Below are 25,442 nucleotides of genomic sequence, written 5' to 3'. Positions count from 1 at the left end.
TCAGCCAGCAAGAATGTTGCTTCCATCTTGAGGACAGCAGACGCTTTGCGGGTGACGGGGGGAATAGGGGGACGAGGCTACCTGAATGCACCACCTGGATAGATTGTGATTGGCTGAGGGTTAGAGTCATGTGTCATGGTAAGCCAATGGTAACAATTAATTGTTTTCACACACAAACCGGAACAGCGCGTGCGGCAAACACACACACGCAAAACAGATGCAGAGGGATATGATGGCAGAGCATTCAGAGGAAAATTTGTCCTTTACGAGGTGGCGATATAAACACTATTTCAAGTCAAAATACTTGAAGTACAGTAGGGTATGTCTACTTGACCAGTTGTCTCAGGTTGTGAGAGTTAGATTTAATTGATTAAACTCACTTTATATTGTTTACTGCTGATTGTTATTTTATTATATTGTTTACTGTTTATTTTTGTTGCACTTCATGTGTAGGATAAATCCGTTGCTGGTGAGGTGCAATAAATATTACAAGGTTCTATAAAACTATTACCTGTCTGTTCTTTTCTATTCAACTGACTCAATAATTACTTTCCCTGGTAACTAGTTACTTTTACTATAGAGTAATTCAGTTACTAACTCAGTTACTTTTTGGAAAAAGTAGTGAGTAACTATAATTACTTTTTTAAAGTAACGTGCCCAACACTGATTACAACGCTTCGTCTACTTATGAAAATAATAAGACAGACAACACCACTCTAAACAGTTTTCCTAAGTTAAAAACCCTGCTTAATAATCAAGGAAGTGTAAGAGGTCATTTCTAAAGCTTTGTGGTGCGCTTTGTGCCTCGTTTACCATCCTCTGTCTGGAGTGATTAACTTCTTAATTCACCAAATAAAGGACAACAAATAAAAGATGGCTTTTCACTCTGGTGCTTTATTGCTTCATCACAGCATTGGAACAGCTCAATAACTGGGAGTCATCACATGTCTCAATCTTATGTAATAAATCAAAGTGCATCAAAACTTCAAAGTGTACTAACTGGAAGTATGCTTTGTATAATAGCTCTACCCTCCCTTGCTATCATCTCAGAACACATACTATGGTCACAATTTTAATTTCCAAAGAATCGACTTTTGAATTTTGACACAGGTTTTGTCAATATATCCACAATCATATTTTCAGATAAACAGTAAATTATGTCTATTTTACCCTCAGTAAGAGCTTCACGAATGAAATGCAATTTGACATCCACACTGCTGGCCAAAAGTATTGACACCCCTGCAATTTTGTCAGATAATGCTCAATTTCTCCCAGAAAATGATTACAATTACAAATGCTTTGGTAGTCATATCTTCATTTATTTTGCTTGCAATGAAAAAAACACAAAAGAGAATGAAAAAAAAATTAAATCATTATTTTAAACAAAACTCCAAAAATGGGCCAGACAAACGTATGGGCAACCTCAGCCTAATACTTGGTAGCACAACCTTTAGAAAAAAAATAACTGCAAACAACCGCTTTCAGTATCCATCAGAATTGCAGGGGTGCCAATACTTTTGGCCAGCAGTGTATATGTTTGAATCGTCTGATTTTTACTCAGGGCAATAGCATCTTCATTGTTTCCATAGATTTTTGTACATATTTAAATCGTTGTATCCATACCACTTAAAAATGGTGTAAAATACATGCTTTCCTGGGTGTGAGAGGAATATATTCTGCTTCACACGTAGGAATATCTACTGTGGGTTGTTTATTACATTTCCATGAAATTGCGGTTACTTGTTTTGTCAAGTTGAAATAAAAACTTGTTGTACTCTTCGATGTTCCACAGAAGATGACCAATCCGAATCACTAAATGCTACCAAATTTAAATGTTCATTACTTTTCTTGAAAATAAGTTCATAATCATTTGTATCATTTAGATACCTCATGACCTGTTTGGCAGCCACGAGGTTGTTCTAAGAGTATATCTTCTTCTCTGGGTGCATATAAACATGCAGTTTTAACATCCATAAATAATAAATAATAAATATCGGCGGAAACGGATGAAGCTACACAAGCACTTTATTAGCCTTGCTGTTAACACTTGTGAATGTAAATCTTATGTTAGTAGTTTGTTTTCTGCTTGGAGATGCGTGAGTGGCAGCCAGGCAGTTTTTTTTTTAACATGGAGGTTTTACAGTTAGCGTCATATTTTCGGGATCAAAGCACTGTTCCACCCCCGGATTTTATACCAGAAAGGTGTTCTGGACCGTTTCTTTGAAACACTAACCAATGTGTTGATTGTTTTTTTTGTTTGTTTGTTTGTTTGTATCTTAATCGAGCTAAAAATGTTTTGGTAACAGATTTGCATGTGTATTGTGGGGCATGTTCAATGAATAATAGTATTTATTTTAAATATTATTTAGTATAGTACAAATGTTACCAAATTTATGAGATGAGACGGATATTACATCCCCCCCAACCCGCCCTTAAAAAACGTCATTTAAACAGTTAAATTTTAGTTATGTCATTACATGGGATTAGAAAAAAAAGTTATTTCTCTTTTCCTTTTTCCTTCCTCCTTTTTTGTAGATAGGAAGCGTACATTTACACAAAAACAGGTTCTTTTTGTATATTGTGTGTGGAATATTGAAAATTTCATAGAGACATTTTATGTTGTCTAATTATGCACTAACCCTCAACCCTAATGGCTTTTTTAAGTACAGTACATGGTCAAGAAATACATTCTTCTTGTTGTGCTTGAAAAACAAGAAAAAATTCTAAAGATAGAAAACACATTATAAACAGGGGTGCACATAAGTGGTCCGCATGCGTACTGGACGTAGACAAACGCGCTGGCCCTCAACGGCTTCCATACGCTTTTGCGTACCGATAGCTGACCACTATATTTGCGGCGGACACGAGAAAATCACTTCTCAAAATGTCAAAGAGGCAGGCCCCACTGAGTAATTATTTCCGTGTTCCCCCACCCCCGTCAAAAGACAGACAGATGACAGAGACGTCACTGGAGCTACCGAAAAAAAGGACTTTTGCTGAAAAGTGGCTGCAGGAGGTACCATGGCTAGAAGCAAATGATGCTCGCACGGAAATGTGGTACAAAATTTGCCATGTCGCTGATAAGAGCAGCGCATTTTATGTATGGTCAAAGAATTTCAGCCATCCAAACTTCGAAAAGCACGAAAATAACAGAAAGCATGTGGCAATTAAGCAAACTATCAATGTCAGACAGGACCCCACTCGCCCTATGGACAAGTGGCGGAATAAATTAATGAAGAACAGAACAGCGCCATGCACTGACAAACGTGTTTTTGCTCGCATTTCACAAAGCTAAACATGCACGTTCAATGAGCTCTTATGAGGAGGACATCCCACTTTTACAAAGGCTTGGAGTTAATGTGGGACCCGCATAATGCCCTTTATTTTGAATTAGTGCTTTTACTGGACTGTCTCAGAAAATTAGAATACACAATATTCTAATTTTTTGAGACAGTCCTGTGTATATATACAGGACTGTCTCAGGAAATTAGAATACACAATATTCTAATTTCCTGACTGTCTCAGGAAATACACAATATTCTAATTTCCTGACTGTCTCAGGAAATTAGAATATTGTGTATTCTAATTTCCTGAGACAGTCCTGTATATATACACAGGACTGTCTCAAAAAATTAGAATATTGTGTATTCTAATTTCCTGAGACAGTCCAGTATGTTTATTTCTTTACATTTCACTTCAAAGTAATGGCAATTTTGTTGTGCCAGTTGATGTTAATCAAGCATTAATTGTTAATGTAATTAATTAAAGGTAAGTGGCTCTAAGTAAAGCTTGTCATAATTTTATCGCATCAGGCGGGTCGGCTCTCAAGCTCAATGAGGACCAAGTCACATCTCCAGGTCCTCGAGACCTGGGGGAAAAAAATATGTGCACCCCTAGTTATAAAACATATTCTGAGTTGTTTGGTGCGATGATCATCGATGAGTAGTCGTGTGTTGAATTAGGCCAAACACTTCCTTTTAATTTGGAATTTCATCCCTCATTTTATTTTTTCTAAGTTTGGTGGCCTGGTTTTTAGTCTAAGTTGCAACTATGATGTTGACAAATTGACAGGAAAGGTCTCTATGTTTCACAAACAAGTCTTATTAGCATTGTCCATCATCAACAAACATAGCTTTTCACCACCTACATACATAATCTGGAACAATAGAACGATTCTTTATCAAAACAAATCTTTATTCTTGGACAATTGGATGCAGAAGAAAATAATTTTTGTGTCCCCTTTATCTTTTTTTTTTTTTTTTTTTGGATTATTTTCAGTTCCCAGTTAGATCTCAGCAATATGTTATCGTTTATGATGCAATTCTTTTAGGTATCATGATGCTGTGCAGAAATGTAAACTTGCCATTACAAAGTTTATCTCCTCAAAATATACTAAATTCAAGTGTGGGGAAATTATGTTTGCTACAAAGCAAAAATTCGAATAGATCTGTTCGAATCTCTATTTCAGAACAAACTAAGAATAACAACCTATATAAGTATTTTTGGAATTAATTTGTTGGAGATATCATTTGGACTAAGGTGTGGACTATCCCCAACATGTTTCGGTTGACAAATATGGTCAAAGAAGTCTCTTTCAAAATTATCCATAGATACTATCCTGCAAACCACTACATGAAAAAATTTAAGCGGGACAATGATATTAACTTTTCATTCTTTGGAAATCATCAAGAGGCATTTCAGTACCTTTTATAACCTGCTCCTTCTTCAATAAATTTTAGTAAGATTTTTGCTCATCATCAGGAATCTACACGTAAATAGGAAAATGTCATTTTTTGTTTCTATAAAAACTCAAGAAAAAAAACCTATTTTTTTAATAGAAATTCTACTTCCACAAATGTAAATTTAGCTAGCTGTTTCTTTTCTTATTCTCACTTTCATACCGACACTGTGTGCTACATAAATCTGTTAGAAAAATCAAGGAATCTGGAAGCGGACACAATACATAATATTTGTAAAAAAATAAAAATAAAATATGGGTGAAAAATTTAATGACAGCATTATATATGATTGGTTTTTTTCTTTGATATACAATGTTTAGAATATGCGTACCCCCTGGTATATTTGTGTTTGTTTTAAAATTTCACCTATGTCTCTTTGTGTCTTTGTTTTAAAAAAAAAAAAAAAAAAGTGGGCGTGTTTTGAGTTAAATAATGAGACTTTTGTTAACTTTGAACACAGTTTATTGCATCATCTTATCAAAGCACAAATGGTCACATACTATACAGTTATATCTCACTCTGTCTAGTAGTCCCAGACATATCACACCGTACGGTTTCCGCTCTGCTTTTCTGGGTTGACACGTACTGCCAGAGTAGGTGAATACTTTCAACACCGCCTAAACAAGGTAGGACTGTGTTATTGGCACATAATATCACTCATATGTCGTTGTCTTTAGTTATTTACTGGACTGTATCTGGTAAAGCGGCATTTATCGCCACTGTCGCTGTATAAAGCGTTGTAATAATGATATTCACTTCATACTGTTAAAATGAGTGACAATCTAAAGTGAGCGTGATCTTTAACCCTTATAGGTTCGAGCTTATTTTGTCCGCTTTTGCATGCCTTTGAAGTTGCCTTTATATTTCAAAGGAAAAAAATTCTTCATAATGGTCTGTTTGGGTCCCTTTTTTCAGGACAACCTTCATGTCCAAACTGTTGTTTTCTTTACTAACCAATTATAATCAACATTTGGACCCAAAAAGTCAAGAAAAATCCCAATGGTTTTTGTCAAATTATGTGTTATTTGTCGTATTGACAACCAAACATGCTCCACGAACAGTTTTGAAGCTTGATAATATTTATTCAACTTGTTAGGATAAACATTCAGCAGAATAAAATAAAAATAGGACTGAATACTCAGTAAGCCTGAACGATATATCGTTTAAACATCGCCATCACGATGTGCACATGCGCGATAGTCCCATCGCAAGGACGTGCGAGTTTTTTTTTTTTTCCCAATCCACAAACCTTTGTTCTGCTTCATTCACTTGCACAGCCTCCCTCACCCCCTTTCCCAGCTCTCAGTCATTGCGGCACTTGCTTATTAAAATTAACGATGTCTTTGATCTTGCCAAAGAAGCGGACTTCACACGGGCAGCAATGTGTCAATCATCGTTTAACTTGTTAAACAGTTTCTGCAAGAAAGTGCGAGCTGGAATGAATGTGTGTGTGTTGGGGGTGGGGGGGGCATATAAAGTAAACGCCAGAAGTGACCATGAGGAGTTTGTAATTTCTACATGTCACTCGAAGAGTCACAGCCAAGTTAGGTAAACAGAAGCATTTAACAAAGCCAAGCATTTTTCTACTAGAGTACTTTTTTCTTGTTTAAAAATGATTTTGTGGGACTGTTATATTTAAAACTGATCATAATTATTACATTTGAAGTGTTTAAAAACCATTTATTAAAAATATATATATATATTTGGGGGAAAAAGTGAGAAAAAACATGTCTTATATGTATCTCTTTTCAATGCTAAATCTGAATGAATACATTGAGCACACACAAAAAAAAACACAAAAAATTCTACTACTTCGCGGGTTCTGATCCCTATTGACCGCAAAAAACGATGGAATACTGTAAACTGTGGTTATGGTGAGTCATCCAAAGTCTTTCCAAGCAGCTATTCAAATCATCTAGTAAAAATTTATTTTAAAAAATAAATAAATAAATGTTTTTAATATCGCAATATAATATCGCAATTTATCGCAAACCCCCCCAAAAAAACGCAGCGATAGTTTTTTCCAATATCGTTCAAGGCTTCAGTGAATAGTTTTAATATTTGATCATTTCAACAGAAACAGCAGATATGACCATGAGTGTTTTAGGCCTTGACACATACTATGGTCAAAACATGTTATATACAGTAGACCGACGGTGCAAAATACTGTAGTGAAAAAAGAAATAATCCATTAATAAAAACCTCCACTAAATCCTTAATAAATACTGCTAGTACTTTTACAAAAGGCAGTTACGCATAGCAAAACCAATAGATTATAAATAAAAATCAGAATAATAATATAACATTAATAATAATTCCTAGGCTGTAATAATGTATTGAATCGGGTTCTAATGTGGCAGACGTTTTTTGGCTGTACCTGAACACACCGCGCGGCTGACGTGACAGAGACCGGGAACGCTTACTTTCACTTTCAATGTTTTCTTGAGAAAACCATCAACTGCGGGGGACAGTAGGCGTTACACAAGTTGATGGAATAAATTATTAGAAACCTGACGAAGCTGTCGATTTCTTTGGCGATGTTACCACAATAATAATTGTCACCTTAACTTACGAACGGTGGTCGGAGGAGGAACGTGGAGATGTATTATTGAGCCAGTTTGCACCCCATGCTCATATTTCTCTATAATTTGCATCTTCATTTAGAAGGTAAGCGTCACAATTTTCCTTGTTTCACCCCCTGCGCCAACCTTTTTGTGAAACCTGTGCTGATTTCTCACACAAGAAAATCTGCCTTTTGTTATCTGCGGTGCTGTCATGTCGTATTTCGAGCATGTCGTTGGATGTAGAAACAAATGGCGAGTCAAATTATACGTCAGATGTCGAAAAGATGGTGTGTCGAAGCGGTCGTATGTCGAGGTACCACTGTATATACATACAATCAAGCTTGTCGAACACACACGTACAGTTTGGCAAATAAGTATTTAGTCAACCATTAATTGTGCAAGTTTTCCCACTTGAAAAATATTAGAGAGGCCTGTAATTGTCAACATGGTTAAACCTCAACCATGAGAGACAGAATGTGGGGAAAAAACAGAAAATCACATTGTTTGATTTTTAAAGAATTTATTTGCAAATCATGGTGGAAAATAAGTATTTGGTCAATGCCAAAAGTTCATCTCAATACTTTGTCATGTACCGTTTGTTGGCAATAATGGAGGCCAAAAGTTTTCCGTAAGTCTTGACAAGCTTTTCACACACTGTTGCTGGTATTTTGGCCCATTCCTCCATGCAGATCTCCTCTAGAGCAGTGATGTTTTGGGACTGTCATTGGGCAACACACTTTCAACTCCTTCCACAGATTTTCTATGGGGTTGAGATCTGGAGACTGGCTAGGCCAATCCAGGACCTTGAAATGCTTCTTATGAAGCCTCTCCTTTGTTGCCGTGGCTGTGTGTTTGGGATCATTGTCATACTGAAAGACCCAGCCACGTCTCATCTTCAATGCCCTTGCTGATGGAAGGAGATTTTCACTCAAAATCTCTCGATACATGGCCCCATTCATTCTTTCCTTTACACAGATCAGTCGACCTGGTCCCTTTGCAGAAAAACAGCCCCAAGGCATGATGCTTCACAGTGGGTATGGTGCAATTAAGTATTATTTCTCCTCCACACACGAGAACCTGTGTTTCTACCAAAAACTAATATTTTGGTTTCATCTGACCATAACACATTGTCCCAGTCCTCTTCTGGATCATCCAAATGCCCTCTAGCGAACCGCAGAAGGGTCTGGACGTGTACTGGCTTCAGCAGGGGGACACGTCTGGCAGTGCAGGATTTGAGTCCCTGGCGGCGCATTGTGTTACTGATAGTAGCCTTTGTTACTGTGGTCCCAGCTCTCTGTAGGTCATTCACTTGGTGTCCCCCGTGTGGTTTTGAGATTTTGGCTCACCGTTCTTGTTATCATTTTGACGCCACGGGGTGAGATCTTGCATTGAGCCCGAGATCGAGGGAGATTATCAGTGGTGTTGTATGTCTTCCATTTTCTAATAATTGCTCCCACAGTTGATTTCTTTACACCAAGCGTTTTATCTATTGCAGATTCTGTCTTCCCAGCCTGGTGCAGGTCTACAATTTTGTCTCTCGTGTCCTTCGACAGCACTTTGGTCTAGGTCATAGTGGAGTTTAAAGTGTGACTGACTGAGATTGTGGACAGGATTCTTTTATTCCGATAATGAATTAAAACAGGTGCCATTAAAACAGGTAACGAGTGGAGCCTCCTTAGACCTCGTTAGCAGAAGTTAGACACCTTTGAGAGCCAGAAATCTTGCTTGTTTGTTGGTGACCAAATACTTATTTTCAACTCTAATTTGGAAATATTAAATTCTTTAAAAATCAAACAATGTAATTTTCTGTTTTTTTTCCCAGATTCTGTCTCTCATGGTTGAAGTTTACCCAGGCCTCTTTAATGTTTTCAAGTAGGAGTACTGGACAATTGGTTGACTAAATACCTATTTGTCCCCCCTGTATATACATATTGAAAAGACTGATAGTGGGGAAAAATATCAAATATATATAACATTGAAAAAAAGTCTTTTCAAAAATCATCCAAAGAAAACGACAAATCTGTCTCATCTTTATCGAGTTGATGAAATAATGCATTAGCTAGCGTTATATTTTGTTTTCTATTCATAACGTTTCAAAGTCACTCGCTCAGTCCAGCCGGCTGTCGCTTGCTAACTGGCCTCTATTAAAAATGTTCACATTAAATCCGTCCTTCGTGACGTCACAACGGCTCCTGGAATATGTAGTTTTTCGTGGTGCCTTCGATTTTGAAAAAGATAAGAAAAAAATGGGTCACTGTAAGTCTAAACATATTGAAAGTATTGTAATTCAATTAAAAATGGTTGGGTTAATTCTATCCTGACAACATGGGAAGACGATCTAAATTACCTAAATAACTGAAGTCATATAACGCGAATAAGGTTCCGTAAAAGTTGGGGACAATTTGAGCATCCTGAAAAGTTGGTATTGTTATGTCCCTACCGTCTCTATGCACACCTGCGCCCTTGTAAATGGGTATAATAATTTTATGTGTAGCATTGTATAACATGATATTCATGTAACACAATTTTTAATGGTACTGTTTTTTCATTTTTTTTGCAGCAAAAATATTGAGACATTATCTGTTGACTGGTCATCATGGTTGTCAGTTGTGGTCTACTTACTGAAAACAAGGAGACAGGTACAAAACAGTTCAAATCAAATGGTGTTTATTAAGGCCAAATTACACCGGATGCGAGTGCAGATCCGCTCCGCTCCATGTTGACTGCGTGTACGTCAAAAATAGGACAGAATATACCGGCTGTGCACAACTGAAGTCCGGAAGCTCGATAATGGCGCCCGATATTGTGGCAATCAAAACAACAACAAACACAGGGAGTCTTTACTCAAAAGGGAAGCAGAGCTGGACTTGATTTGAATGAACATTTTTTTCCTGATTTTTTGTATTCCTATCCTACAAGTTTCCCGAGCGAAACATGGGTGGCGCCATAATCCACCATTTTCTGGAACATACTTCCGGTTTGACAGAACAAAATGAAGTGCGGTTGAAGTAAGCAGTGTGAAGACAAAGTTTAAACAGCGAAATCAAACCAGAGGAACCCACGGAATCTCCAAAAATGGATTCAGCATGACGTAGAGGAGGCCCCGGGACTTTCTGTGTTGTGCGTTTGTTCTTAACCATTCGCTAATCATTCGTAGACAAAATTTTAACAATCTGTGCAGCCTGTGTTAACATTAGGTGTAGATCAGCGGTCTCAAACCGACTCCACAAAGGGCCGCAGTGGGTCCTGGTTTTTGTTCCAACAGATCCAGCACAAACAGTTCAACCAATGAGGTTTCTACTAACATAAGCAGCACCTGATTGCAATCAACTGATTACACTTGTAAGAAACCAGATTGGTGAAAAGGTATTTGTCTCGTTTGGTTGGAATGAAATCCAGTACCCCCTGCGGCCCTTTGAGGACCGGTTTGAGACCACTGGTGTAGATTGATACGCTGGCCACTTGAGCGACCAATATGAGGCAAAATTACAAATGATATATAACCGTTGCCGAATGCAGAAGGGCTGACACGGATTTTGTTGTTAGTCTCTGTTGTTTGTCTCGTTAGTCACGATATGTAAATTAACGTACAGTGACGTTGTATTCCCTTGCCTAACAGCTTTTTCCACCTGTAAACAATTGAACAAAAAACTTGTAACACTTGCATTTCTGCATTTACATAATTGTGCCATCCTACACGTACTGATTAGCAACAGGCAAGCAGCAGTTAGCATGTGTTGCAGCCACAGCAGTACAGTAGTTGTCGTAAATGATATTAAACGTCATCACGATGACAATCATCATCGCAACAACAATATCAAAGACAACAAGTCGTTTCATGCGCAAGATTTTAGCTTTAGTATTTTTGGAGCTCTGGACACAAGAAAATGCAGGGATAGGAAGTACATACCTTCCATAACACAGCGGCAACATGGCTACATAAACACCCAGTCTTTGTGGTGTCACAGGCTTGGTTGTACATCTGCCTTCATGAACCTGGTGTCCTATGTCGTGATGATGGCTGATGGATTCTGAGGGATTTTGATAAGTGGTACCACTCCAGCTACAATGTTGTTTTGCTTGGAGAGCGTGGAAAACGGAAGTCACGAGCAGAAATGCGGAAGTAAAGCAGAAGTACCTCGGAAACTTGTCTATTAAGAAATACTCTAAATACATGTACTGATTCCATTGGGTTTGCTAGAATGTTATTCCCACTATGGCGTTCCATGCAGATTTCTTTTTAAAGTTGTCCTTTTAAAAAGGATCTGATCTGTCGAAAATCACTTTGTGACTTTCCATCTCCATAATGATTCATTCATCGTCCATGTTCGGTGTTTAAACCGTTAATAAGCATCTGGCCTGTTGAGTCCAGGCCTGGCTCCGTCCATTTTTACAGATGCGGTTTCGGCAAAAATAGAAACTAGCCCAAACCATCCAGCGGGCTCCAGCACTGCGGAGCTTGTCCGCAGTCAATCCGCAGCGCATATGCAGCTAATATAATTTGAACAATATGATAGAATGGAAACAGTTTGGCTCTGCCGCTATATCTTGGCGGATCAGCACACGCATCCGGTGTAATTTGGCCTTTACAGTTATGAATCATGTCATGAATGTCAGTATGTCACTTGTGAAGATCTTGACAATTGACACCCTCATTTGTTTCCCTAAAAAGTCATGTGCTTCATTCTCCATCTTTTTCTGTACCACTTGGCTTCATTAGTGTCAATGTGAGATCGAACCGTGACTGTGATTTTTTATGGGGCGTCCACTTGTATGTTAGTTCCTCTAAAGGGCATTGAAGTGGAAGTGGAGGTTAAAGACCAAGTGGCTGTAGTGGTCTCCACTCAGCACTACGAGAACAAGGAGGACAAAGCCATCGAGGCCATTTTTGTATTCCCTCTACCTGGGGATGCTGCCGTCTGCCATTTCAGTGCCAAAATTGGACAAACTGAGATTGTAGCTGAAGTGAAAGAGAAACAGCAGGTGAGTCAGACTCTAAAGTCAAGCGAGGTAGAAAAAGACAATGTGAACACCACATGTTGTGCTCTCCAGGCTCGAGTGGAGTACGGCGATGCGCTGAGTTCCGGTTGGCAGGCCTTCCTCCTGGAGGAGAGTGACCAGAGCCCAGACATCTTCTCTCTGTATGTCGGTAGTCTTCCTCCAAGAGAGAGCGCCTTCATCAGACTGGAGTATGTCACTGAGCTGGCTGTGGAGGCCGACAGAGGACTGAGATTTTGTCTGCCTGTGGTGCTCAACCCTCGCTACCTACCTCAAGGTAAGACAAGAATCAACACTTATTCTTTATATTACTCACTTTTATGTCAGCTTCAATGTGTTTTTTTTTTTAATTATAACGTGTACATTGTAAGTTGGATATGTAACAAAAAGTTAAGATCATCATTTTAGGATTTCAAAGTTCAACAAATCAGCTGGTTCCAACAGAAATACAGATTGGCAGAACCATTGGAAATCATAAGAGAGCATGGAAAGTAACACTCACATTGATGACAAGTTCTTCAAAAAAAGTGAAATGTCAAAAGATTGGACATGTGCATTCAAAAATGTACCAAAGGTCAAATTGGACATGTGCATTCAAAAATGTACAAAAGGTCAAATTATGTTACCATGTGAAGGTTAAAGTGCAATTCAGGAAATTTCACCCATAAATCCCAATAAATCACCATTCAATGCAGCGATTAAAACAATGGACCTATCGTTAAACCACGCCCCCAAATCAGAAAACTCACCAACTGTAGAGTTGCATAGGAACTCACCAACTGTAGAGTTGCATAGGAAGGTGCTGTGTGGTCGTGACTGAAAACATCTTTTTTCTAAATTTAAAACTGCAAAAACCTGATCATTTCACGCAGTACACGGTGTAACTCTAATTCCGACACCAGGTGCCCTAAAAAATTGGGGGAGGAATCCTTTTTTGTGCCTTTTTCAAAGCCTAAAAGAAAGCTCGCCAAATCCAAGTTATGGATAAGGCTATGTCTTAGACCACATAAACAACTGAATATCATGGCAGTCACCAAGGACACTTATGCTTGCTCAAAGGTAAGGTAATGATTGAATGTAAAAAAACAAGATAAAAAAATATTTGATAGCATATAGTAGAAACGTAAACTTATCTATTGCTAACATTTGACTGCTACACAAATAGAATAAACTATATCTGAGCTGTCAAGACCCCAGCACTAAAAGTCCAAAGTAATGACGACAAACTCTACAAAGAAAGAAACATGTACAGTGGTACCTCGACATGTGATCGCTTCGACACACGATCTTTTCAACATCCGACGTAAAATTTGACTCGCCATTTGTTTCTATATCCAACGACATACTTTAAATACGACAATTTATGACAGCACTGTAGTTTCTTTGTTTTCCTGAACGACAGACGTACGGCAGATTTTCTTGTGAGAGAAATCAACATGGGTTCCAACAATGTTAGTACGGGTGGTGAAAAAAAAGGAAAAAGGTGATGCTTACCAATGATATGAAGATGGATATGATATGATAGAAAAATATGAGCATGGGGTGTGCATCCGTGATATGGCTCAACAATACAGCCGTAAACGGTCTATCTCTGCAGCCCTCCTCCGTTCGCCGGTCTTTATAAGTTAAGGTGGCAATTATTATTTTGGTAACATCGTCAAAGAAATGGTCAGCTTAGTCAGGTTTCTAATCATTTATTCCATCAACTTGTGCAACACAACAAGCCTAGTGTCCTCCACAGCAAGTAAACAAAGTGAAAGCAAAAAGGCTCACTCTGTCAAGTCAGCCACGAGATGCGTTCAGGTACACCACGCAAACACATTCGCCACATTACAACCCGGTTTGTTACATTATTATTAGGGGTGTGCCATCATAGGCACCCCACGATTCGATTCGATTCGATTACGATTCAGGGTGCTTCGATTCGATTATTGAACAATGATCACGGTATTGACGATGATCACGATTATCAAGATTAGATCACGATTATCAAGATTATTGATGCATCATACATTACTAATTAATAAAGTAGCCAGACAAATATGTATATTATTTATTAAAAATATCCTAATGATTCAACAGGAACAGTGAAAACATGCCCATACAACAAAAAGCTGCCCTTAAGCTGCTTTTTTTATTTTAATTTTTTTTACAAGAAAGTGCAAAACACATTAACCATTTTAAAGGCAGTAATTATTTCTCTCAACAATACAATAAAATTTACAGAGGTGGAATGAATTCCACATTTCCTGGAAACAAAGTGTCTTTAGAAATAAGACTTCTTTTAACCAATATACTTTGTTTTCACACATTCCTGTAGTATTTCGCATGTTTGTAGTGTTACCGCTGAACTTAATCACTGTTTTACACGTTCTGCATATGAAATACACGTTAGCGAATTAGCTAATTAGCATAGCGCTCAGCGCAAACTGTTAACATCTCAGCACTAGAGGGTTCCTGTACTCACGTGACTCTTATAGACGCACACGGGACTTAGTAACACACTCAGGACATTTTTCAATTGACATGACTTGAAACTACTGCTGGACATCTGAAAGACAAGGAGTAACGAACTATGTCTCTTCCCCTCTCGCTCTAAAAGCACGACCACCTTTCTCATACACAAATTTATTTTCCAGTCTTTTGAAAGCACGACCGCCTTTCTCATACACAAATTTATTTTCCAGTCTTTTGAAAAAGAGTAAATCTCTCACTCAGTAACTGGCAGCATACATCATAACGTTGTGCATGCGTCCGTCAAAGGTGTCCGGGCGGCAGACGTGTCTTGAATTTCGAATGTCATAAAGTTATTGGAGAAAATCATCGTTTTTGAACCTTTATGAATCGTAATCCAATCGTCACTTGTATCGCGATGCATCTAATAATCAGTGGGGCCACCAGGGGGTGGCCAGGGGTGGTCACGGCCACCCCTATAAATTGGTTGGCCACCCCGCTTGCCAGTATATCGTTAGATTGTTGTAGCATCAGTAATGCATTTCTTCCCAAATGAATGCATTTATTTTGTTTAGTTAAATGTAGGGCTGTCAAATGTATCACATTAACGGGCACTATTTAATTTTTTTTAATTAATCATGTGAAAATATTTATCGCAATTAACGCATTCGCTGTACGACTCACGCATTGCCGCAAACAGCCTACAATGGCGCCGTTTTACTTATATACAGAGATAAGAGGCAGAGTGGAGTAGATACAAGCATTCATTGGGGCCGTGCTTTTAATTTGCAAAAGCTTTGTCATCTATCCTACATTAACTATAAATGTTGTGGGAAGCAACGTGGGGAAGAATGACAGGAGTTGATCTTTTTCTTAACACCCTGTAGTGTACCCAACGCAGAGAAGATATAACATTTTCAGCCACCACACGCAGTCATGGTTGCACCACTTCCCACCATGCATTTGGGCAGAACGGTTAAGTTGCTACCATATCATTTACTGAAAGCTCAACAAATACACTAGATGGCAATATATAGTCAGAATATACAAACTCACATTTATCCTTTAAGAATTACAAGTCTTTCTGTCCGTCGATCCCTTTCACAGAAAGATTGTTAATAAAGTTAATGCCATCTTGTGGATTTATTGTTATAATAAAAAAAATACAGTACTTATGTACTGTATGTTAAATGTATATATCTATATATTGTCTTTCCATTCCAACAATAATTTACAGAAAAATATGGCATATTTTAGAGATGGTTTGAATTGCGATTAATTACGATTAATTAATTTTTAAGCTGTGATTAACTCGATTAAAAATTTTAATCGTTTGACAGCCCTAGTTAAATGTACACCTTATGCCTAATATATACATAACACAATAAAACAGAATTGTTGTGGAACTCAAAATGTTGACTGGACAGTTATGGACTATGCACATTAAATCATTAGTAACATCAAATATTACGCAATACACCAAAGTATATCAGTAGCTGTGTCCTTAAGTCTTTCTGATAGTTTTCCCCTGACCTTTTTACTACAATAATATAATGAAAACCTGAAACTATGGTTTTTAGTTTTGGCCACCCCAAGATTTTAAGTGGCCCCATCTGGCCACCCCTATGAAAAATTTCTGGAGGCGCCACTGCTAATAATCCTTTTTTTAACTCCCTTAATTATTATTGCTATTATATTATTCCGATTTTAATTCATAATTTATTTGTTTTGCTCTTTGTAATTGATATTTGCAATAGTAACATCAGTATTAAAAATTTAGGGTAGGTTTTCGGGCTGTGGAATGAATTAATGGAATTATAATGTATTCTTATGGAAAAATCCTGCTCGACATACAAACAATTTCGATTTACAAACAAGGTCCTGGAACGAATTAAATTCGTTTGTAGAGGCACCACTGTACTTCGTTTGGTCACGGATGGACGTACACGAAGGAAAGTTCTTTTCACACACACCTAGTACATGGCTGTGGTCATCTCGACTGCACACCGCTCTCCTAACGTTAACTCCTTGAGCATTTATTTACACTGTATTCATGTTGCACATGTATGTTTATGATGTAGGTTAAGTTGTTTATTCTGCACTCTGGATAATAGTGAGAATCCAACTGAATGTAAAAGACTGTAGTGACTAGTGACCACTACCCATTAACAGAATTCACCTAGGGAACTTGTATGGGGCATGTTGTGTTCCGGGGGAAAAACTTTGTTGTAGCGCGCGTTTCCGGCACAGACACTCGAGAGCCGTGCGCGTTCCGGCTGAGTTAAGAGAGTTAAGAGAGTCACGAGCGGCCGGACACGGCCACACGAGCTTTACTCAGCGAGCTATTGAGACTCAACAACATTCATCCGCTACAAGACCGCTTTTTCATCGCCGCAAAAGCTTCAGGAGAAAAAACTGACAGAACACATAACATAACATTATTAAGTAGCTAACGTTGATTATAATAATGGTCTCCTCTCTGTAAAGTTTTAATACCATGGACATACGGCTCAACTGCATACTGCAACCCTCTCTGCCTGCTTCTCGATTAAATTTAATTAAAAAAAAATAAACATGTCTATTGCCTGCTGTGGTAGTGCAAATCCAGAATTTTGAACTACCGCAATTATCCATAGATAATTCGTTCACTCAGTCACTGTCACTAAGAGAATTTGACAGAGCCTTGGGTTTTCCCGAGTTTTCCCAGAGGGCTTTGCGATCGGTCCATTACTACTACAATGTGTAGCTGATAATGCTAAAAATAGATTGGCGCATAACTGTGGTAGGTAATTGTAAATTTTAGAAAAATTATTGATATATTTCATTCATGTGTTTTATTCAAACATAGAAATCCAATTTATGATAGTCGTACATCGACATACAAACACTTCGACATACGATCCTTTCAACATCGGACGTAAAATTTGACCCGTCATTTGTCCCGACACATGACGACTTGCTCGAAATACGACAATTTACAACATCGTCACAATTTCATTGTTTTTCCGCAAGATGATAGCATGATGGATTTTCTTTTGAGAGAAATCAACATGGGTCCCAACGAGGTTAGTGTTGAAGGTGAAAAAGGGTGACGCTTACCATTGAAATTAAGATAGAAATGATGTAATATGTCTACAATCTCGACGGTCCTACTTAACCTCCCTTCGCCAGTTTTTATAAGGTGAAAATTATTCTTGTAACATGGGCAAGAAAGTCACCAGCTTCGACAGGTTTTTAATCATTTCTTTCAGAATTTGGGCATCATTTATTTCAGAATTTGTGCAACACAACACAGCTACTGTCTGTAGCTGTTGTACTGTAGCCGATGCCAACAACACCAGAACATGAAAAGTGAAAGCAAAATCTCTAACGCCCAGGAACAGCATGCAAAACACAACCGCCACATTAGAACCCATAAGGATTTAGCGTAGGTTTTTGGGCTGTGGAACGAATTAATCGATTTATAATATACAGTATTATATGGGAAAATCCTGCTCATCATACGACCATTTCGAATTATAACCCAGGTTCTGGAACGAATTAAATTTGTATGTAGAGGTACCACTGGATTTTAATGCTTACAGTTATATAACATTACAGCTACTTGTAGTTTTGTATGCTTTTGTAAGATATGACATGTTTTCATATAATTAATTTTCAATTTTTCCAGGAAGTGTAGGTGACGGTGTCCAGGTGACGTCTGTTCCCGCCTCTCTGGTGCCGTACAGTCTGTCCTTCTCTGCCAGGATTTCCTCTCCTCGTAAGGTCCTGAAAGTGGACTCCAAGTGTTCCCTGGAGCCTCTGCAGTACCTCAACAAGAAAAAAACCCAGGCGGTTGTATGTTGAACAGTCTTGTGCTCTGAATTTTATCAAGTTTGAAGCATGCTATTTATTCTTGTTTTATTTGTTTGGGGGATTTGAGGTTAAACTGGCTGCAGGACACAAGTTTGACAGGGATATTGAGCTGTTTATATACTACAAAAATTCCCACCAGCCAACTGCTGTGGTGGAAGCAGGAAAAGCATTTGCCACACCTGGTGAATTACACATTTTCATTGAATGTGTCAGGATACTTTCTAATGCTTAAAATTCTCCTTTTCTTTCGTATTTGTGATTCAGGCACAATGATTGGGGATCCAGTAATGATGCTGAGTCTATACCCTGAGTTTCCCCAGGAAGTCATGTCTTCAATTGCCACAAGTGGAGAATTTGTGTTCTTACTGGACCGATCTGGAAGTATGGATGGTGCTCCGATCAGCAGTGCTAGGGTAATCAGAATATTCGTGAAACAACTAAGCCAGCCTGCAGTGGAAATGCTAATCATGGTTTAACATTCCCAAATAGTACTATTGTGACATGGTTGTCATTCATTTGTGCTTCTGCTTTACAGTTTCCTTCACTCTTTGTCTCACTTCCCTGCAGGATACTCTCTTGCTGCTTCTGAAAAGTTTGCCAGTTGGCTGCTATTTTAACGTTTACAGTTTCGGTTCATCCTTCGAACCCATTTTCAAGTAAGAATCTAGCCTTTGTCAGTCCAATAAACTTTAATACGGTATCCTGTTTGGTCTTGCAGGACATGTGAATGTACTTTTGTGAATTTTGATGGCAGGAAAAGTAGAGAGTACAATACTTTTGTGAATTTTGATGGCAGGAAAAGTAGAAAGTACAATGAAACCACGATGGAAATGGCTCAAAAGAAAGTCGAGGAGATGCAGGCTGACATGGGAGGAACGGAGATACTTATGCCCCTCAAGCATATTTACAGCCAGCCCTGCATTCCCAGTCAACCTCGACAGGTAATTTGCTCCTCTATGTATTACTGATACTGCTTAAAGGTAGTTAGCAAGGGCCCCTTTGCTTGCCAGAATACTGTCAGCAGCCCTGACCTATGTTTTCCACCTTATTTATTATATTTGTTCCCTTAGATCATCATTTACAGCATTCTATTCTCGTCATTTTTTAGCATTTCTTTTAGACGTGTCTAGTCTATGTGAATGTCTTATTTTGTCCATTCAAATCTTGAAATGCCTTTTCGAACTACTCAACTGAGGGCCTTCATAAATAGTAGTGCTTGCAAATGTAATTTAAACTATAAGAAGAACAGATCCCCCCCACCACCACCACCAATACATCTAACACTGGCAAGCTGGCCCTTGATAATGGCAGCATGTTTCTGACCTGATAGGGTGGTCAGAGCAATGCTTTGACAAGAATATTTATATATTATTTATAGCATTCTGCACACCTCAATACATATTTACAACAATCATCATTCTTAAAGAGTGTAACGTACTTTATTAACAGTGGTATTATTAAAACAATGGAAAAAGTATCTGAACCTTTTGGAATTTCTCACGTTTCTGAATAAAATCACCATCAAATGCGATCTGATCTTTGTCAAAATCACACAGATGAAAAAGCAGTGTCTGCTTTTACTAAAACCACCCAAACATTTATTGGTTTTCGTATTTTAATGAGGATAGTATGCAAACAATGGCAGAAGGGGGAAAATAACTAAGTGAAACATCATATTTAATATTTTTTGGCCCTCCCTTTGGCAGCAATAACTTCAACCAGACGCTTCCTGTAGCTGCAGATCAGTCTGGCACATTTTTCTCTACAAAACTGCCGTAGTTTATTCAGATTCCTTGGATGTCGGGCATGAATCGCTGTCTTTAGTTCATGCCACAGCATCTCGGTAACACTTTACAATCAGGGTCCCTTAATTAACATTAGTTAATGTATTTTTAGACAATAACTAATGTTTAAATAACATTACAATAATTAATATAATTGCTTATCTAACATTTATCCATATATTAACATAATGCATTAGGTAATGCATTAGGTAATGCATTAACTAATGCATAACCAGACAGTAACTAATGGTTTGGTAAAATTAAAAATACATATAGGCCTATATAGGGTTAGGGTTTAGGGTTTAGGATTTAGGATTTAGGTTTGTTAACTTTTTTGCATTTATAATTTCTTAGTTAAGGGGCACATGTGCTACACTTTACAATAAGAGTCCAAAAAGCATTCAGTAATGGTTAATAAAGGTTAAGGGGGAGGGGGGGGGGGGGGGGGGGTTAAGCATTTATAATGTATTAGTTAAGGGACACCTGTGCTAAGAAAACTAAGAAATTATAAATGCCTAAGTTCCCCCCTCTTAACCTTTATTAACCATTACTGAATGCTTTTTGGACCCTTATTGTAAAGTAGCACATGTGTCTCTTAACTAAGAAATTATAAATGCTTACATTACCCCCCCCCCCCTTAACCTTTATTAACCTTTGCTGAATGCTTTTTGACCCTTATTATAAAGTGGAGCACATGTGTCCCTTAACTAAGAAATTATAAATGCTTAAGTTAATGCTTCTCTAACCCTATATAGGCCTAAATATATTTTTAATTTTTACCAAACTATTAGTTACTGTCTGGTTATGCATTAACTAATGCATTAACTCATGATAATTGATATATTAATAAATGTTAGATAAGCAATTATATTATTGTAATGTTACTTAAACATTAGTTATTGTTTTAAAATGCATTAACCCATGTTAATCAATATATAAATAAATGTTAGATAAGGGATTAAATGAATTAATGTCAAGTTACTTAAACATGAGTTGTTGTCTAAAAATGCATTAACTCATGTTGATTAAGGGACCGTTATTGTAAAGTGTTACCAGCATCTCAATGGGGTTCCGGTCTGGACTTTGACTTGGCCACTCCAGAACATGTATTTTGTTCTTCTGAAAACATTCAGAAGTTGATCTACTTCTGTGTTTGGGATCATTGTCTTGTTGCAGCATCCATCCTCTTTTTAGCTTCAACTGTCCGACAGACAGCCCCAGGTTTTGCTGCAAAACATCCTGATAAACTTTTTGAATTTTTACTTCCATTAATGATTGCAAGTTGTCCAGGCCCTGAGTAAGCAAACCAGCCCCAAATCATGATGCTCCCTCCACCATGCTTCACGGTGGGGATGAGGCGTTGATGTTGGTGAGCTGTTCATTTTTTCCTCCACACATGACGTTGTGTGTTACTCCCAAACAATTCAACTTTGGTTTCATCAGTCCACAAAATATTTTGCCAAAACTTTTGTGGAGTGTCCAAGTGCCTTTTTGCAAACATTAAATGAGCAGCAATGTTTTTTCAGACAGCAGTGGCTTCCTTCATGGAGTCCTCCCATGAACACCATTCTTGGCTATAGTTTTGAATATAGTTGATGTGTGCACAGAGATATTGGACTGTGCCAGTGATTTCTGTAAGTCTTTAGCAGACACTCTGAGCTTCTTTTTTACTTCTGAGTATTCTGCGCTGAACTCTTGGCGTCATCTTTGGTGGACGGCCACTCCTTGGGAGAGAAGCAACAATGCCAAACTCTCCATTTGTAGACAACTTCTCTTTACTGTCTATTGAAGAACATTCAGACTTTTAGAGATGGTTTTGTATCCTTTCCCAGCTTTTTAAAAATTAAGAATTCTTGGTTGCAGGTCTTCAGACAGCTCTTTTGACGGAGCCATGATGCACATCAGACAATGCTTCTCATTACGACATTTCTTACTAGGTGTATGTTTTATAGTGGGCAGGGCAGCTTTCAACCACTGATCGGTGATTGGGCTCACACCTGGCTTAAAATGTTTGGTAAAAATTGGTTTCAATTTCTCTTTAAGTCTCCTTATGGAGAGGGTTGACTTATTTTTTCCTCCTTCTGTTTGCATGCTATCCTCGGTAAAATAGGAAAACCTATGTTTGGGTGGTTTTAGTTAAAGCAGACACTGTATTTTCATCAGTGTGATTTTGACAAAGATCAGATCACATTTGATGGTGATTTTATGCAGAAATGTGAGAAATTCCAAAAGGTTCAGATACTCTTTCATACCACTGTATATGTTCTTATCTGTTAAATACTGATTTTGAACTGTTATGGATGATGTACGTACATATTGTATATTGCGCTTTTGTATGGTATTGATTGTTTTAATTGTTGCAATATGAGAGCGGTGATATTAAAGGTGGATTAAGTCCAGTCAGTTCCCAAGTACCAAATTCATGGCCTTCAACCATTGCCACATGCACATTCAACTCACAGACACACACATTCTAAGTACGTGAATTCTAAGTACGCGAAACAGGCTAAACTGATAGCTCTGTCAATTGTTGTTTTCCAAATCTCTTTATGTGCACTTTGACTGAAAAGGACAATTGTTTATGTCATGACACTTCACTAACGGTAGTATTATAGAGGTGATGTCAAATGTACAATCTCCACCCAGCTCTTTGTCTTCACTGACGGCGAAGTGGAAGACATCAAAGAAGTTATAAGCCTGGTGAAGAAGAATTCCAGTTCCCACAGGTCAAACTACTCACACACAGTAAATAGCAAAATGCAGGGCATTGTCTTCTTTCAGTATGTGTTGAAAAAAAAAAACTGTATTATAGGTGCTTTTCTTTTGGGATTGGGGAAGGAGCAAGCACCGCTCTCATCACTGGTTTGGCAAAGGAGGGGTGTGGTCATGCCCAATTCATCACAGGCGCTGACAGGATGCAACAAAAGGTTCACAACATATTGAGCGATACAATTTTTTTTTCTTATCAAATTTTACAGTCCAAACCAAGAGGTCAGACATAATAGAACACAATAATTGAATCATTGATTTTGTTACAACAGGTGATGCAATCGCTGCAGTTTGCTTTGCAACCAGCAGTGAAGGACATCTCAGTTAAATGGGATTTGCCAAAAGGGGTGTCTGTCACACCTCTGTCCCCACCTCCAACTGCTCTTTTCAAGGGTCAACGGTCGCTCATTTATGCTCAGCTCACGGGACAGGTAAGAAAAATCTCTGAGTAAACTGTCAAACAAATTTACAAAAGCAGTGACTCACACCTCTTGATTACAATGTTAAATGGGTGTTATGCAATTTTTTTTCAGGCATATAGTAGCATTCTAAAGCGTATTCAAGTAGTAATTTTACCTTGAGTTGATTTATGAAAGCTATATATTTCTAGGTTTGCCAACTCTGTGGGGGAAAAAAATGGGACAACTCATTGGTAGAGCAGGCCGACCTGATAACTGTCAGCCTTTAATAATTTTGTTGTATGTGATTTTTTTTTCTTAATTATAATAATTTTACTCAAAACTGAATCAATTTGGTACCCATTTGAGTGATGTAAGCACATGAAAAACAATAATTATTGGCAATGTACTTTTAATACAAAAAATACTAGAATAAAATTAACATCTCTCATGCTAAATTTTAAACTGTATGATTTAACCCTTAAGGTCCTGAGCCTATTTGTGTGGGTGGGGGCGTGTTTGTGTCTTTGGGCATTTTTTTTCCCCCCGTGTGACTTTTTTTTTTTTTTTTTTACAATTTAAGTGTGTTCATACTCCCCTTAGCAATAAGCGTTTCGCAAATGATCACTCCAAATATAATGTGGTGATGCAAACAAAATTGACAGAACACAAAAGTAAAATACAAATTGTGAAACTAAAGTACACACAGAAGAACAAAAAAACAAATTCTCATCATTCTGAACAGACTCTGTAGTCGAGCTTCACTCAAACCTCTTATCGTACACTCTTATGTTGTCTACCATTTTTATCATGGCAAGCCACAGAACCTCCTCGAGCAATGAGGTGAGTGGGATTGTCATTGTTCTGTCAACTCATTGTTCAGAAAGCAGGAGAGGTGGGGGAATGCGCTCCCCTACATATTCGTGAAAAGCACCATACCACTATTCGTTCGTTCTGCAAATAAAACACTATTTTCGATTTTCATGATAACCTTGTAAGCTTAATACCGGACACATACTTTTTTTCTGAATACTGGACGATTCCTTTTTTTCAAGGGACTGTTGGCAACTAAGTATTTCATACACGACTTAATAGAAAATTGACTTAGCAACATGTCAGTCTGGAAAACCTAAATGGCGTACCGCACACAACACTCATTAATATTCATGACGTTAGCAATTGTTGCGAGGCGGGTCAAGTTCCCGTTTGTCCCTAATGGTAAATGCATGTAAATAGCGTATGAACGAGATGTTTACTGAGCTAAACCTTTCAATTCTGTCCAAAAATGATGTCCCTGGTGCCAAATTCACTGGCAAAGATGTGGAAGAACATACCGTATAAATGTTCGGTTAGAGAGATCGCTTGAGTGCCGAGGGCTGAAAAAGACGGGGAAAAAGAGCCGACCTGATCCAGAGATGGCTTTTTTATCGACACCTTTGCATGATTTCCCTTATGACACTGACACGATGACATTCTCCTGTTTCAACAATCGATCCTTTACCACCATATGAGGCCCTGTCTTTCTTATATATTATATCCTCTGGTGGTCTTACATCTCTGACCGTTCGTGGGTAATTTACATTGCTATTTTTGTGTAGCGATCGTAAATGCTACTCAGTGACAAACAACGAACACTTTTAATTTTTTTATTTTTCAATAATTTATTTACACTTCCCCCTTACTAAGGTTGTTTCTGTACAACAGAAAAAATAGGCCTACATGACTGTTGTGATGTATAAATATTAGTCAGAGCGGTAGTACCACCTACAACTTGGTAGGAGGCCATATAATTATATACAGTATATATATAATCTCCCTAGCTTTGCAATCTCCTCTGTATTAACAATCCTCCCCGCTCACGTCGCTCCTCCTCTATCCTCC

General features: G+C 38.0%; 1 protein-coding gene across 2 annotated transcripts in view; it reads left to right on the top strand.

Moving 5' to 3' along the window:
• Window positions 1–5,218: 5,218 nt before the first annotated feature.
• Window positions 5,219–25,442, top strand: part of LOC130917657 (von Willebrand factor A domain-containing protein 5A-like) — a 37,442-nt gene continuing 17,218 nt past the window's right edge. For both annotated transcript variants that reach the window (XM_057839283.1, XM_057839282.1), the window contains exons 1-12: window positions 5,219–5,365; window positions 9,864–9,942; window positions 12,084–12,286; window positions 12,356–12,578; window positions 18,426–18,592; window positions 18,678–18,792; window positions 18,875–19,023; window positions 19,178–19,266; window positions 19,407–19,551; window positions 23,041–23,120; window positions 23,207–23,321; window positions 23,436–23,594. In XM_057839283.1, the coding sequence (XP_057695266.1) occupies window positions 9,900–9,942; window positions 12,084–12,286; window positions 12,356–12,578; window positions 18,426–18,592; window positions 18,678–18,792; window positions 18,875–19,023; window positions 19,178–19,266; window positions 19,407–19,551; window positions 23,041–23,120; window positions 23,207–23,321; window positions 23,436–23,594 (1,488 nt within the window). In that variant the 5' untranslated portion in view covers window positions 5,219–5,365; window positions 9,864–9,899. The remainder of the gene's footprint in view (window positions 5,366–9,863; window positions 9,943–12,083; window positions 12,287–12,355; window positions 12,579–18,425; window positions 18,593–18,677; window positions 18,793–18,874; window positions 19,024–19,177; window positions 19,267–19,406; window positions 19,552–23,040; window positions 23,121–23,206; window positions 23,322–23,435; window positions 23,595–25,442) is intronic.

Source organism: Corythoichthys intestinalis, chromosome 6, assembly GCF_030265065.1.
Source record: "Corythoichthys intestinalis isolate RoL2023-P3 chromosome 6, ASM3026506v1, whole genome shotgun sequence".
In the NCBI taxonomy this organism is placed as follows: domain Eukaryota; kingdom Metazoa; phylum Chordata; class Actinopteri; order Syngnathiformes; family Syngnathidae; genus Corythoichthys; species Corythoichthys intestinalis.
This window is presented reverse-complemented; position numbering and strand designations above follow the sequence as displayed.